The 15506-nt window shown below is 37.3% G+C and overlaps 1 protein-coding gene across 1 annotated transcript; it reads right to left on the bottom strand.

Moving 5' to 3' along the window:
• Nucleotides 1-9146: 9146 nt before the first annotated feature.
• LOC132651083 (zinc finger protein 431-like) lies at nucleotides 9147-12476 on the bottom strand (the record flags this gene model as incomplete). Its single annotated transcript, XM_060376383.1, has 3 exons — nucleotides 9147-10431; nucleotides 12083-12143; nucleotides 12356-12476. Coding segments are annotated over 3 exons (1467 nt in total), but the record flags the coding sequence as incomplete, so codon positions are not given.
• Nucleotides 12477-15506: the final 3030 nt, after the last annotated feature.

The raw sequence follows: 15506 nt of genomic DNA, 5'->3' as shown, positions 1-15506 counted from the left end.
TCCCCTAAAAATGAGAGGGGCAGTATGCTCAGGATTTTTGTGGTGAAGCTTAGAAGCAGTACAACAAAGTGAAGACATAAATGATTCATTAAAAATTTTTCCATTTTTTTCCCCAGGTTGTACAAGTACTGAAAGCCCTCCAAGCATGAGGCAAGTGGAGATCAAGAGCAAGCCTGAAAGATAGCATGAGCTGCATATTGTAACATGCAGCTCAGCTGTTCTGGATCTTTGTCAAATAGCTGTGCTGACTTCATGGCTTTAACTGTATATGAACTTTGGTGAGGTTTTAATCCATTTGAGGTGACTTTATGTGAAAATAAGCTCCTATTTCTATGTTTCTACATATATACATCTAGTTTGGTCAGTACCATTTATGAAGATTTTATCTGTTTTTCCAGTGTGTATTTCTAGCTTTCCAGTGTGTATTTCTATTTTTTGTTATAGTACTAGTGCATTTACGTAATCAACTATTACTCACATATTTAAAAAATCAAATCATGGAACATGAAAGTAAATGCACATTTTCAGGTAACTGAGAGTGAGAGAACCTAGACCCCAAAAGAGAAATAGGGTATGTATTTGTTTTACATATATATTAGTTGCAAGATGTATGATAAGCAAGCAACTGAACATAATACTGTAGGGGATACATACAGATTAAGAACTGGAGCTTAGGGGAGGCAGAGATTTCTCCATAGGAAAGGAAATAAAATACTTGGTACAAGTGGAAGGTGGGCTAAAAAGATAGAATTGAGGGGGATTGGGAAAGGAAGAGGGCAATGAAAAGGTAACATGAGAAAAGAAAAGTAAAATTAAGGGTCATTTGTTTGGCACAGTGGAAACCTAATGCAATAGAAACTTTCTAAAATATATACATATAAGAAGCCAATATAAATGAAATCACCACACAAGAACAAAGTACCAACTGGAAATCTCTTGTCATTAAATTACGCATCCAGTACTGGTAATGGTTTATATTTAACTGAGGTATTGGCCAAAGTAGTGTGATTGTAATGCCAAAATAATACAGGCTTTTGCCAAGACTATAGGGAGCTTTCCACAATTGACTGCAATGCCCTATTGCTGGAGACAACACTTACAGTTACATGAAACATAGATAAATAGAGCTTGTGCCTACATAGAATCTTCACACTTACATTCTATCAACTTTGATATGGGAAGTACTCTGCAACTACAAGAGGATAAACATAAACACTCACCCAGCTACCAAACTTTTGAACTATAACAATTTTCTACGTGTAAGACATATTAGTGCAAGAGTTGTAGGAGTAAAAACCAATCTATAGTTTGACTTAAGGCCCACTTCACATGATGGAGTCCACACCTGACACTGGTTTATTGATCAAGAAATAGAAATTACACAGCCCATGGTTCTGGGGGAAAAGCAAATACTGCATTCTACTAAAAGTAATAAAATGACCATTGACACCATTCTGCTATACTCATAGACCAGTATCTTGTTCAGCCATCATCAAAAAAATGTCATCCTGCATCTGATGGAGACAAAATCAGAGACCCATAGAGAAAATAGACAGTCAGTGAGAGACCTCAGAATATGCCCATCAGGCTCTTAAGTAATTCAGCCAGAAGAGTGTAAGAGCCAGAAAAGAAAGAGGATATCAAAGAACAAAGCACTATAAATTAAGAAGACTGAAGAATAGATAAACTGTGAGAGACTGAGGCAGCATGCACTAGGCCTTTAGTGTTCTGTCCCTAGCCCTATCTCTAATTGATAAGTGCTTGCAAATGAAAATGTAGTTTTCTCCAAGGGACACTCATTTTATCCAAGGGACTACTCTTAATTGTATTTTTAAGAGTACATTCCAATAGGTAGATGGCCAAAAATTTCCCTCACTGGCAAGTTTGGATTACCATGTCCTAGAATTCTGGCATGCATTTAAATTTTTTTATCATAGTTCTCATTTTAATTTGCTGAAGATTTTTTTTTTTCTATTTGTAAAGCTACATGTCCTCTGTGTGTATACCATTGCTTCAAGTTTAATATTCTATGAGATTCCTGCATGTATGAACAAATCTGCATCATTTCCCAACTTGGGCTCTTTTTCTTTTTCTTTTCCTACTCGGATGTGCTTACTTTTATCTTTTTGCTATTTTATTTTCTTATTATACATTATAGCCCTCCCTTTTTAATATGAGGGAGAATTTAGACAGGATAGAAGAGGAGATAGGAAAGAGTTTCCAGGATTATAGGAAGGGAAAACTTTAATTTGGATGAATATGTAAGTAAAGTGACTATTTTTAAAAGAAAAAAAAGGAGAAGGAGGAGGATGAAGAGAAAGAATAAAGAAGGAGGAGTTGGAGAAAGAAAAGAGAAGCAGTAAGAGGAGAAGGATGAGAAGATGATGAAGAAGAAGAAGTAAAAGAAGAACAACAATTGTGTCAAAAGAAATGTTAAATAGCCATGCACAAAAGAACCAGAAAATCTGAAAAGTGCGAAAAAGTAATTTATGAATAATAGAAATAGAAAAAGAAGAAAAAACTCACGTCAAAATCCTAGAAAATATTTTCAGCCAAATAATAGAAGAATGTATCCTTAACCTAATGAAGAAGGGGTAGCCTATAAAAAGTATATAGAACAACAATTAAAGTGTACCAGAAAAGAAATTGTGTTCAGCACATAAAATTAAAGCATTAAATGTAAAGAAATTATATTAAACAAAGAAGGGATATTAAAAGTTTCAAGTTGATAATACTAGGTTGCATATAAATTCAGGCTCTTTAGAATAACTCCTGATCTCTCAAGAGAGAAAGAATGAATAATCTCAAGCATCAAATTAGGAGGCAAAAACCCCACACCATAACTACAAAATAAAGGGAAATAATAAACATTGCTCATTGAAATCTCTCAACTTGGATGTTCAATTCTCCAATAGAAAGACAGGAACTAACAGAATGGACTAGACAACAATATCCATTCTTCTGCTGTGTCTACTGAACACTCTTTATCATCCAGGTTGGACAGCATCTCTGTGTAGATGATGGAAGGAGACAGTAGAAGAAAGTGGACCAAAAAAGTTTAGGGGAACTTTATCTTATACAGTTCACATAAATACCTAAAATTCTTGAGTCAATTTAAAAGAGTATGTACTGTACACACTGAATGAAGAGTTGCACTGATATCCATAAGAAACAGGTGACTTGGGCTGGTTCAGCATACATCTAGACTCATGTTTACTGAAGCACAGCTTACCATGTGCTAAGATAGAATGGACTTGATTGTCCTGAATCACATGAGTGCAAAATATAATATTATTCATTTTTTTATATTCATGGAAACATGTACTTTGGTTTTTTGAGTTTTTTTTTTGAAAGTTTGGACAGTTTATTTTTGGTGAAGTTCCAAGGGAAATGCTACAATGATCTGTTATAAATGCTACAAAAATTGAACTATAATTTCTGAGGGTGTTATGAGCATTACTTCCTTTGGATGTCCAATGGATTTGAGAAGTTGCATGCTTCAAGTTGACATGATGATATGGTTCTTTTAGCTATGTGCTCCAACAACAGCCCTTACTATAATCCTTATATATCCTAAAAATTGTTATCTTTTATTTTCATTAGTGAATGGGGAGTTACTCTAAGACTTTCCATCTTTCTTTATAATTGAAATCCCTTTTTAACATAATCACATTATTTCTTGTTTCTGTCTTCCCTACAAAATCTCTCATATAGCCCTCTTTTGGCTCTTTCAATTTCAAGTCTTTTGTTGCCAATAACTGCTATTACATGTATCATGTGTGTGTGTGTGTGTGTGTGTGCAAGAGCAAGAGAAAACATTTAACATTTCAAGAAAGGCAATCATTTTACTTTGAATTTGTGGATGAACTCAAAATGTATCATCAAAAGTTATGACCTGAGCTAGAAACAGAAATCAAACATTGTTTGACTTCAGTCCTAATTGGGCTAAAAGCAGTCAGTGCTCTGAAATAAGAATTGAATAGTTAGTATTAGAGCCTGAACATCAGGGTGTAGTGGCATGACTTGTCAAAGAACACATTTCAGTGACAAGAGGAATAATATAAAGAAATACCTCAGGGTGCATGCATAACAGCTATTAATAATAGCTTACATTGTTTACTTGAGAAATATTCTGTGTATGTTTTTTTAAATCTCAATAACCTAAATGTTATAATTACTGTGTAAGAGATATTAATTAATTTATATATTATTTATTCTTCCATCGATTTTCCTTCAATTTTCACCCTCCAGAGTTTTGAGTAATCATTCTTTGCTCCTTTGAAAATTAAAGCCACTTTTTCATAAACTATTTTTACACACTTAACATCAAATTTTGATTTGTAAAATATTTTACAATATTATAATACTAGGAATATATGACAAACCACTGAATTTTACCAAGGGTATTTATTATATATAGTATTACAGGAAAATGAGTAGAGATGAAATACTATTCTTTCTAGTTGTTTTTAAGAGACAGTTGCCTGAGTCCAGCCATCTCAGGAAAAAAAAAAACACCTCATTTTTTTTCTTTTTTATTATTACAGTTTATTCACTTTGTTTTCTAGCTGTAAGCCCCTCCTTCATCTTCCACCAGTTACAAACTACCTCCCTCTTCTACTCCTATACCCCTCTCCTAGTCCAATGAAAGGGGAAGTCTTCCTTTCCTACTATCTTCTCAAGTCTTACCAAGAATGGCTGCACCTTCTTCCTCTGTGGCCTGGCAAGGCTGCACCTTCCAGGAGTAGTTGATCAAGTAGCCTGCCACTGAGTTCATGTCAGAGACAGATGCTGTTACCCTTAATAGGGAACTCACATGGAAACTGAGATACTTATGAGCTACATCTGAGCAGGGGTTCTAGGTGTTCTTCATGCATGGTACTTGGTTGGAACAGGACTGACCTCCAGGGCCCATATTTTTTGGCTCAATTGGCCTCCTTGTGGAAGGCCTCTCCCATCCATGTCTTTCTGTCTCCTGAATCTTCCATATTATTCCATGCTCTCTGCCCAAAGTTTGGCTATGAGTCTAACCATCTGCTTCAATACCCTGCTAGGTAGATTCTTTGAGAGGCCCTCTGTGGTAGGTTCCTGCCCTGTTCCATGTCTCCTCTCATTACTGATGTCTATCCCATTTTCCCTTCTAAATGAGGATTAAGCATCTTCCCTAGGGTTCTTCCTGTTGTTTATATCCTTTACGACTATAGATTTTAGTATTTTAATCCTATATTATATGACTAATATGCACATATAAGTGAGTATATACCATAAGTGTCTTTCTGCTTCTGGATACCTCACTCAGAGAGGGTGGTCTTTTCTAGTTGCATCCATTTGCCTGCTAATTTCCTTGTTTTTAATTGCTGAACATATTGCATTGTATAAATGTGCCACAATTTCTGTGTCTATTCCTCTGTTTGGGGACATCTAAGTTGTTTCCAGATTCTGGCTATTGTCAATAAAGCTGTTATGAGTAGAGTTGAGCAAATGTCCTTGTTGTATGGTTGATAATCTTCTTAATATATGCCCAGAGTTGGTATAACTGAATATTCTAGTAGCACTATTCATACTTTTCTGATAAAGCACCAGATTGATTCCCAAAGTGGTTGTACAAGTTTATATTCCCACCAGCAATGGAGAAGGGTTCCCTTTTCTCCACATCCAGTCCAGCTTGTGTTGCAGATGATGTGATATAACACTAAAAAATTCAACCAGGGAACTCCTACAGCTGATAAACAACTTCAGCAAAATGACTGGATACAGAATTAAATTTAAAAATTCTGAAGCCCTCCTTTATACAAAAGACAAATGGGATCAGAAAGAAATTAGGGAAACAAAACCCCTTTACAAAAGCCACAAATAACATAAAGTACCTTGGTGTGACTCTAATCAAGCAAGAGAATGACTTGTATGAAAAAAAGGAAGATATCAGAAGATCTCCCATACTCCAGGATTGGAGGATTAACATAGTAAAAATGGCCACTCTACCAAAAGAAATCTAAAGACTCAATGCAATTCCAATCAAAATACCAGCACAACTCATTACAGACCTTGAAAGAACAATTCTCAGTTTCATATGGAAAAACAAAAAACCCAGAATTGATTTAAAAAAAATGCCTGCACAATAAATATTTTCTGGAGGTATCTTCATCCAAGATCTCAAGTAGTACTATAGGGCAACAGTAATAAAAAATGGCATGGTATTGGCAACTGTACTTTAAATCTTAAAGGGGTGTGCATCTACTCGCTAATCATTTTTATTAAATCACATCAAGAAGCTGAGGGGAAAAACCAATATAGGGGAATTAACTGCTGTCTCAGTTTTAGATGCAGTTTGATGGAGTCCAGACAGCCAATGCTACCTTGGGCTATTGTTTCAGCTCATCAACCTTAAAACATCCACGGCTTTACTATTAATAGTGTACTTTTCTTAACTTTAAATTGTTCTCTAAGATTTTTTACATCAGAACCATTAGCAAAAACATCTTCCCTGACCTTGTTAAACGATCTATTTTTCCAAATTGTTTCTAAGTATAATGGTCATTGCTAACAATCTATATCTATGGATCCTTTCAAGGACAGTGGTTAATTCATTAATCTGCTCCAGTAAACATGTGAAAAGAGATCAAGCATTGTTAATTTTAAATGCCAGTCATATTGCCCAGTGATGAGATAGAAGCCTTCTTAGAGTTTTCATACAAGTCATGTTATAAGGTATGTGGACATCATAAGGGCAACAAGAAGGGATATGCTACATAAGAGCACAAAGTCCTCAGGAAAAGCAGTTCTTGGGATTATGCTATGCCAAGACAAACTCATCATGACTATGCTAACAGGGGAGCCACATTCCATGAATTCTACAGCTGTTCTGCTGTTGCTCCTGCATGGCTTTTGACAGGACCAGGTAGCCAAAATAGTTTGCCTATATATGGTTGAGTGGGGAGTGTGGTTAGCTCAGGCCATGGGAAGAAGAATCAGGATATTGCATGGGCTGTACTAGCCTGGAGGACTAGACAATATGGAAGGAGTTAAAGATTGCTGGGAGAAAATGGCAGGTAGATTTGATTTGATATGTTAACTAGGAACCTCTGCCATTAGTTCCAGGTTTGAATCCTACTTCTATGGTAACATAAATTTCAGAGAGAGAAGCATGGTCTCCATTGGATAGTAATCTTCAAGTGAGCCCACAGGGAAGAAAGGTGATAAAGACAAAGATTCTGTTTTTCTTTTCTATCTATAGATCTTCTTTATTCTCTTTGAGGGAGGGCAGTTACCCAAACTAAACTCAAATTTTTGCTCTTTTGTTTTGTTTTACTTACTATTTTTTTATTTTGCTAATTGTTTTTATTTTTCACAATTTATTTATTATATATGCTGATTGAAGGTCACTCCCTCAACTCTTACTGGTCCCATCCTCCCTCTGTGTTACCCACAATCCCTGTCCCTAGTCCATTCAAAATGGGAGTTCCCCTGATCTGCAATCCTCCCATACTTTATTGGAACACTTTTCAGCTATGAAAAACAGGGAAATAAAATTTCTGCTCTTATTTCTTCTCCATAGGCCACTGTGCTCACCTCAGAAGAATTCATACCATTAAGCTTGCCTGCAAGCTTACTGTGAAATCAACACCAGGTATAACTCATTTTAAAGAGTTCCACCCCCAAGACAGTGTTTTAGCATCTCATATCCAGAAACATGTGAAATTTGAAATGCTATGATGTGTGAAACATTTTATCACAAGCATTTCAGAGAAAAGCCTGCTTGGAGGCTGTTTCCTACCAGCCCAGGAAGGAAGGAGGGCCAGAAGATGAGGTATAAAGCTTGGAAGACCCACAAGCATAACAGTGATCAGACACACTGGGAACGACCTCAGAAAGTAAGTTCAACTTTAATTCCAGAAAACAGAGGCTATCTACGCCTTGGGTAGTGACTGGGATGCTCCAAGGATAGGTGTAGATAATTGTTTAAAACTAGGCACTTCAAGGATGTTTGATTTACATTAAACAGCACATTCTTATCATATGAACAAGAACACAGAACCTAATTATCCTATATTTGAAGGGAGAGAAGAGTTATCAGGGATCTGTGTCAAAGGCCATCTATCAAATTTGGCTAGTTGCATCTATGTCTAAAGACACTCCCCAGTTGAAGTCAGGCACAGAAAACTCATCCTTGCCAAGGTTACACAACTAGGCCAGCAGCAGGGTCATACATGGAAGAGAAAGCCTCCTCCCTCACATCTCAAAATTCAGTCTGGGTTGTGATGGTTTTCAATAGAACCCCTGGAACAATAAGTATGTGTACACAAAGAAACTTCTACAGGCTACCACTGTTGTGTTACTCTCAGAGAACTTCCTAGCTAGTGTTAGTTCACCATTCCCTACATATTCACACATTGGACTAAACTTTTCTTGTCAAAAGTGAGGCAATTGAAAATAGTAAATGTTGAGAATCAGTTTTATCAATAAGTCTTCCCTAAACACATTTTATAATGCTTTTTCATGTAATTGATATTCACCATTCATTGTATTCTTTTTAAAAATAAGTTTATTTACTTTAAATTCCAATCGTAGTCCCCCTCCCTTCTCTGCCCCAGTACTACCCTCCATTCCTATTCCAACCCTATTCCCTTTCCCCTTTAGAAAAGGGAGGTCATTTCCATTGAGCTAGTTTTACAGTTCTGTTGGATCTCAGTGGACCAAAGTACACAAAGGCATTTCCACATTGCTTATAGTCACAGAATTCCTCTCCAGTAAGGATACTTTTATTATGATGATGACTCTAGATTTGTGCAAGGCCTCACCATTTTAATACATTCATAAGGTTTTCCTCCATTATGAATCCTTTCATGATGATGAAGATTATACAAATGTGGAATGGTTTCACCATGTAAAAAGCACTCACAGGCTTTCGGTCCATTAGGATTTCTTTCATGAGTGTGGAGATTATTCTGAAGTCCAAAAGTTTTTTCACATTGGTTACAGTCAGACATTTTTCCAGTAAGTGTTATTTTATGTATTAGGAGATGTTATGTGCAAAGGCTTTGCCACATAGTTATATTCATATAGTTTCCCTCCAGAATGTGTTGTTGTCTTAGGAGATGATTGTTACATGCAAAGGCTTTATCACACTAATTACCCTCACCAGGCTTCTCTTCACTGTGTGTCTTTTCCTGTTTTCGGAGACTACTCTGCTGTGCAAAGGCTTTATCACGTTGGGTATATTCATAAAGTTTCTTTCCAGTATGCGTTCTTTTATGTCTTATGAGATTACTGTTTTGTGCAAAGGCTTTACCACACTGGTTACATTCATAAGGTTTCTCTCCAGTGTGTGTTCTTTTATGGTGTAAGAGAGTACTGTTTCCTGCAAAGGCTTTGCCACACTCATTACATTCATAAGGTTTCTCTCCAGTGTGTGTTCTTTTATGGCTTAAGAGATGACTGTTTCCTGCAAAGGCTTTGCCACACTCATTACATTCATAAGGTTTCTCTCCAGTGTGTGTTCTTTTATGGCTTAAGAGATGACTGTTTTCTGCAAAGGCTTTACCACACTGGTTACATTCATAAGGTTTCTCTCCAGTGTGTGTTCTTTTATGGCTTAAGAGAGTACTGTTTTGTGCAAAGGCTTTACCACACTGGTTACATTCATAAGGTTTCTCTCCAGTGTGTGTTCTTTTATGGCTTAACAGAGTACTGTTTTGTGCAAAGGCTTTACTACACTGGTTACATTCATAAGGTTTCTCTCCAGTGTGTGTTCTTTTATGGCTTAAGAGAGTACTGTTTCGTGCATAGGCTTTACCACACTGGTTACATTCATAAGGTTTCTCTCCAGTGTGTGTTCTTTTATGGCTTATGAGATGACCGATTTCAGCAAAGGCTTTGCCACACTCATTACATTCATAAGGTTTCTCTCCAGTGTGTGTTCTTTTATGGCTTATGAGATGACTGTTTTGTGCAAAGGCTTTGCCACACTGGTTACATTCATAAGGTTTCTCTCCAGTGTGTGTTCTTTTATGGCTTAAGAGAGTACTGTTTCGTGCATAGGCTTTACCACACTGGTTACATTCATAAGGTTTCTCTCCAGTGTGTGTTCTTTTATGGCTTATGAGATGACCGTTTTCTGCAAAGGCTTTGCCACACTCATTACATTCATAAGGTTTCTCTCCAGTGTGTGTTCTTTTATGGCTTATGAGATGACTGTTTTGTGCAAAGGCTTTGCCACACTGGTTACATTCATAAGGTTTCTCTCCAGTGTGTGTTCTTTTATGGCTCAAGAGATGACTGTTTTCTGCAAAGGCTTTACCACACTGGTTACATTCATAAGGTTTCTCTCCAGTATGTGTTCTTTTATGCCATAGGAGAACAGTGATATAGGGGAAGGCTTTACCACATAGAGTGCATTTAAAGGGTTTCTCTCCAGTATGACTGCTTTCAAGCCTGCAAAGAAAATTGGCACATGTGAAAGATTTACCCCAGTCATTTCATTACACTAATAAATATATTTATCTATATGAATTAATTTCTTTTTTTTCATGAGTTTCTTTTTTTATTTTTTTTATTTTTTTTATCAGTTACATTTTATTAACTCTGTATCCCAGCCGTGTCCCGATCCCTCATTCCCTCCCAGTCCCTCCCTCCCTCTCTCATCTCCACCGTGCCCCTTTCCAAGTCCACTGATAGGGGTGACCTTCTCCCCATTCATCTGATCCTGTTTTATCAGGTATCTTCAGTACTGGCTGCAAAGCCCTCCTCTGTGGCCTAACAGTACTGCTCCTCCCTTCGGGGGTAGGGAGACCAAAGAGCCAGTCATTGAGTTAATTTCATAATTTGATCTAATGGTAAAGAAGAATGACATTTTAAAGTTTTATCACTTTATTTACATTCATGGTATTCCCCTTCATTATGGGTATTTTTGAAGATCCCTGTGGTGGTAAGAGCATTTGTTATGTGGATCACTTTTATAGCATCATTTTTCTATAAGAGATTTTCTCCTATATATGAAGAGTATTGTAAGTATTCAGAGTTTTACCACAGCAATTCCATTCACAAATTTTTGTACTGTATGCATGCTACTTCATTTACAAAGTGAGCTAAGACAAGCAGAATTTCCAAAATCCTAGTATTCATAGGAATTTTCAGCAATATGAGTTTGCTGATGAATTCTCAGTGAAGTTGCAAAACAAATTAACAGTAACCATTTATCACATTCAGAAAAATTACTCACAGTGGGGACTACTACCAAATCAATTGTTCTTGGAGAAAGAGAGGGACACTGTTTCTTTCAATATCCCTATGCTCATGTGTCTTAGAAACATATGATATACCAGTTTAATTTACAAAAATAATAAAGATTCCCACATTGAATTAACACAGTTTGTTTTTTTGTTCATCATAGACATGTCATATAGGGATTAAGGTTTCTCCACAACAATATTCTTGATTCTCATAAGCTGTTCCTTTCACTAAACTTTACAATGTTACTGCACGAAAATGAGTAACACTGGTTCTACTATGAATTTTTTTGCTTATTAGAAGGTTTTGGACACATACTGATCACCAATTCAGTGTGTATACCTCTTACAATATCCGAGTAGATAGAATGAGAATAAACAGATTGGCAGTTCAAGTCAGTAGCTGTAATGTCCATACGATTCAAATGGTATTTTTGTTACAATATTATTTTATTTTCTTCTATCTTAGGGGAGTGTCTTGTAAACACAAATCAGATACCTGACATTGAAGTACATGGAATTATGAGATTTTAATGATCATCAGTACACTTAAAGCAGTGCTGTTTTTACACTGTTGCTTTTCTTTAAAACTTCCAGGACACAGCCATGTGTGCTGGTACATGCCTTCAATTCCAGCACTTGTGGAGGCAGAAGCAGGCAGATCTGTGTGATTTTGAGGTCAGGCTGGTCTAACAAGCAAGTCTAAGAAAGTCACAGATACCCAGAAACAAATCTATTTCAAAAACAGAAAATAAAAAGCAGCCAATAAACAAACAAACAAACAAACAAAAAACACCAGACTTCCAGGACATTAAAATTTAAGATATATATTTGTGTCAACATGCACATAAAGTTACCTTTTATTACTTGTAGAACTTTGAAACTGTTCTTCAATATTATGGTCATCCCAATTGTAGCCTAAAATATAGTACGAGAAAATATATATTATTGGAAATATCATGTTATTATTAAGGCAAAACTTAAATCACTATCTTCTGTGACCCTGAGAACCATGCCTGATTTATTTACCTCATTCCTCCTCATTCTCAATTGGAATTACAGAAGAGGATCAATAACAAAGTAAAAGTCGTCTCTTTATTTTAAAAGTGAAAGAAAAATTGCAGTCTTACCTATAGCAGTGAGGTTTTCACAGGTCTCTAGCATCACATCTTTGTAGAGTTGCTTCTGGGAAGGTTCCAGCAAGGCCCACTCTTCTTGGCTGAATTTCACATGCACATCATTGAAGGTCACCGAATTCTAAAATATGCCATACATTTGTACAACAGAAACAGTGGCAACAATATAATTTATACGTCATTGTCAATATAATCATATAATTCTACTGCTTCTGCAATTTATTTTCTGACACAGAAGTGCGAATGTTATACAGTTGGGTGCTGTGTGTGATGTGAAGTAGGGGAGATGAAAAAGCCAAAAGGTTAGATTGAAAAAAAAAACCAAAGGTGTGCTTCAAAAACCTGTGTTTCATCAGTTTGTAAGACATGAATATAAATTAGCCATTAGTTGGGTTCTTGAGCAATCTATGAATCATCTTCAGTTACTTGAGTGAGTAGGTCACGACCCTGTCATGATACAAGTGGAAGGACAAAACACAGTCATGATATTTTATATAGCAACAAATGAGATGTGTTCATCAGGGGACACTGAACAGATGGGTAACATCAGTCAAAAGACAACATGGTACTGAATATTATGTTTTGACCAGTTCTCAGGGATGTGGCATATCAGTATGTGAAGAGGGGGGCTCATATATTTGTGGAAGGGAAAGTGGACTACAGTGAATACATGGATAAAAATAATGTGAGTGGCAAGCAACAATAATCATAGCCAATAACACCATATTTCTGAGTGACCAGACAAAAGAAAAGGAATAGAACACATGATTATTCTTTGATTATTGTTTTGTATATCCTCCTTTCTAAATAATGTAGCCTATAGATTAAAAATAAAGATTAAAACTTTTCTATTAAAAAAGAAGTGTTAATGTTATCACTAAGTCATTTTAGAAGAAAACGGAATAACAAGTTTTAACTGTATCATATCTGAACTTTTTGAAGAGGATATAGCTTTGGAATAGACATGGCAATTAATGTGGACAAAGACAAACAGAGAGAAGAGTGTGAAATAGAGAGACAGAGACATAGAGACAGAGACACACAGAGAGAGAAATTAACAGATGAACAATACTAAGTACAGATCAGAGAAATTTATTAACAGTTACTAACTACAAAAAATGGTGGACAAGCGGGGTGTATTCTGTCATGCCTTCAATTCCATCACTCAGGAGGCAGACACAGGTGTATCTTATTGAACTGGATGTCAGCATTATCTATTCAAAGAGTTCTAGAACAGCCAGACCTATATAGTAAGACAGAGCCTCCTCTTAAAGTCAATCAAACAAACACAAAATATTGAAATAACTCAGAGGTCTTTACTGAAGCTTCTACAAGGAATTATACATTCACTCCTGTTGTATATTTATTCTCCAGAAATCTGCACTATCCCAACTTAAACTGTAACTTCAATGATATCTTACTAAAAGGGAATGCATGTTTAAACAGCTAAAAATAGAAAGATGAAAATATTAACAATGTAAATGCTGATCATAAATAAGCAACATAAAACAGGACAGATGGCTCAGCAGTGAGGAGTTCTTGCTGCTCTTTCAAATAATTGGGCTCAATTGTCAGTGATTACCTGCGACCCACTACTATCAATTGCTATAAGTTCATGAGTTCTGAAGACATCTTCAGACTACTGTGAGGATTAGGCACACAAGAGGTGCATATTCATGCATACAATCAAAATACTCATATTCAGTAAAAATTAAAAATATAGATCCCAGATGGTTGGGCTGATTGCATACTGTGTCTGATAAGCTGGGTAGCAGAGACTGCATGGCGTCCAATAGTTGGATCTGTGGGTCCCAACTGACTGTGTTTCAAATGTAAGAAAACCAATGATGAGGGAAACAATCGGGTCCAACCTCAGAGCACCCAGCTATTCTCTGGGAAAGTCCCTGGGATGTTGCAGCAGGAATAAGGTTTTCAAGCAAATGAACCCAAGAAGCAAGCAGGAGTAGATATTCTAATATCTAATAAAATAGACTTTCAACCAAAATTAATTGAAAGGGATGAAGAAGGGGGGAATTTAAGATGGCGGTGCCAGGAGGACATTGGGTCTGAGGAGTAGGACAGCAATGTTGGTACAGCAACTAAAAGACTGATCTCTGGGCCCTAAAGCAACAGTGATCCTGTTTCCCAGGTGAGAGGAAACTCCACGGTGTGGGTGTCAGTCAGGTCCACTCTCAGGTCACTCAGCGAGAACCCAGAAGATATCCCGGGTTGCAGGATACACCTTTGTGTCCTGATAACCTTTCCAGAGTAAATTATGTTCTCCAGGGCACCAGAGACTGGGAGCCCCAGTCTAGAAAAGAAACAGGGAAGAAGAAAGCAGGACTGACCTCAGGTCACCCAGTCTATCTCTGGAAAGGTCCTGCAGACCAGTGGGTGCACAGCTGTCATGTCTAAGTGTGTCTCCAGCTGCTAGCCCTGCATGCCCTACTCTCCATCACAGAACTGTGTGCCCCAGGACACTAGAGGATGGGTTTCCCTGTCTGGAGAAAACCCCACAGGCAGGGAAACAGCAGGTCCCAGATTAGAGAACTCAGCCAACTCCCCCCCACACACACACTACAACTACCATACATTGAAACATTCTTGGAAAAGTTCTCAGCTCCTTTCCCAGTCACCTGCTTGGACCATCATTGGCAATTGCCTATGCATTCTACATGCCACGTCAAACACCACAGACTGAGTCTTCCTGTTGGGAGAAAACCCAAAGTTGGGGAAATATCTGGCCCTACCTCAGGACACCTAGCTCCAGAAAAGTTTCTGGTTATCCACAGGCTCCAGACTCTAGCCTCCTGCTGCACACATGAGAGTAGTGCTCATGTGCCACTGATTACCACTTGTATACTGGGGCAGAGAGCCCCAATATCAGACCTCCAGAAGCCTGGGTTCCCTGAGATCAACCCCCAGATACTGCTCCAAGGGACAATCAGTTATCCCTAACTAAACTGACCAAACCACGGGGCACTCAGGTTACAGCAGCACCTCACTAAATTTACATCAAGAAATCCAGCAGCAGGGCAGCTGTCTCCAGAACTTCTCTGGGTGAGAGGATAGCCCCCTTTACTAACAAAGGCCACAATTACTACTCAGGTGTGTATGCCTGAGATGAGCTGTGGCAATTCCTGAA

The sequence above is a fragment of the Meriones unguiculatus genome, assembly GCF_030254825.1.
Source record: "Meriones unguiculatus strain TT.TT164.6M chromosome 13 unlocalized genomic scaffold, Bangor_MerUng_6.1 Chr13_unordered_Scaffold_39, whole genome shotgun sequence".
NCBI lineage: Eukaryota > Metazoa > Chordata > Mammalia > Rodentia > Muridae > Meriones > Meriones unguiculatus.
This window is presented reverse-complemented; position numbering and strand designations above follow the sequence as displayed.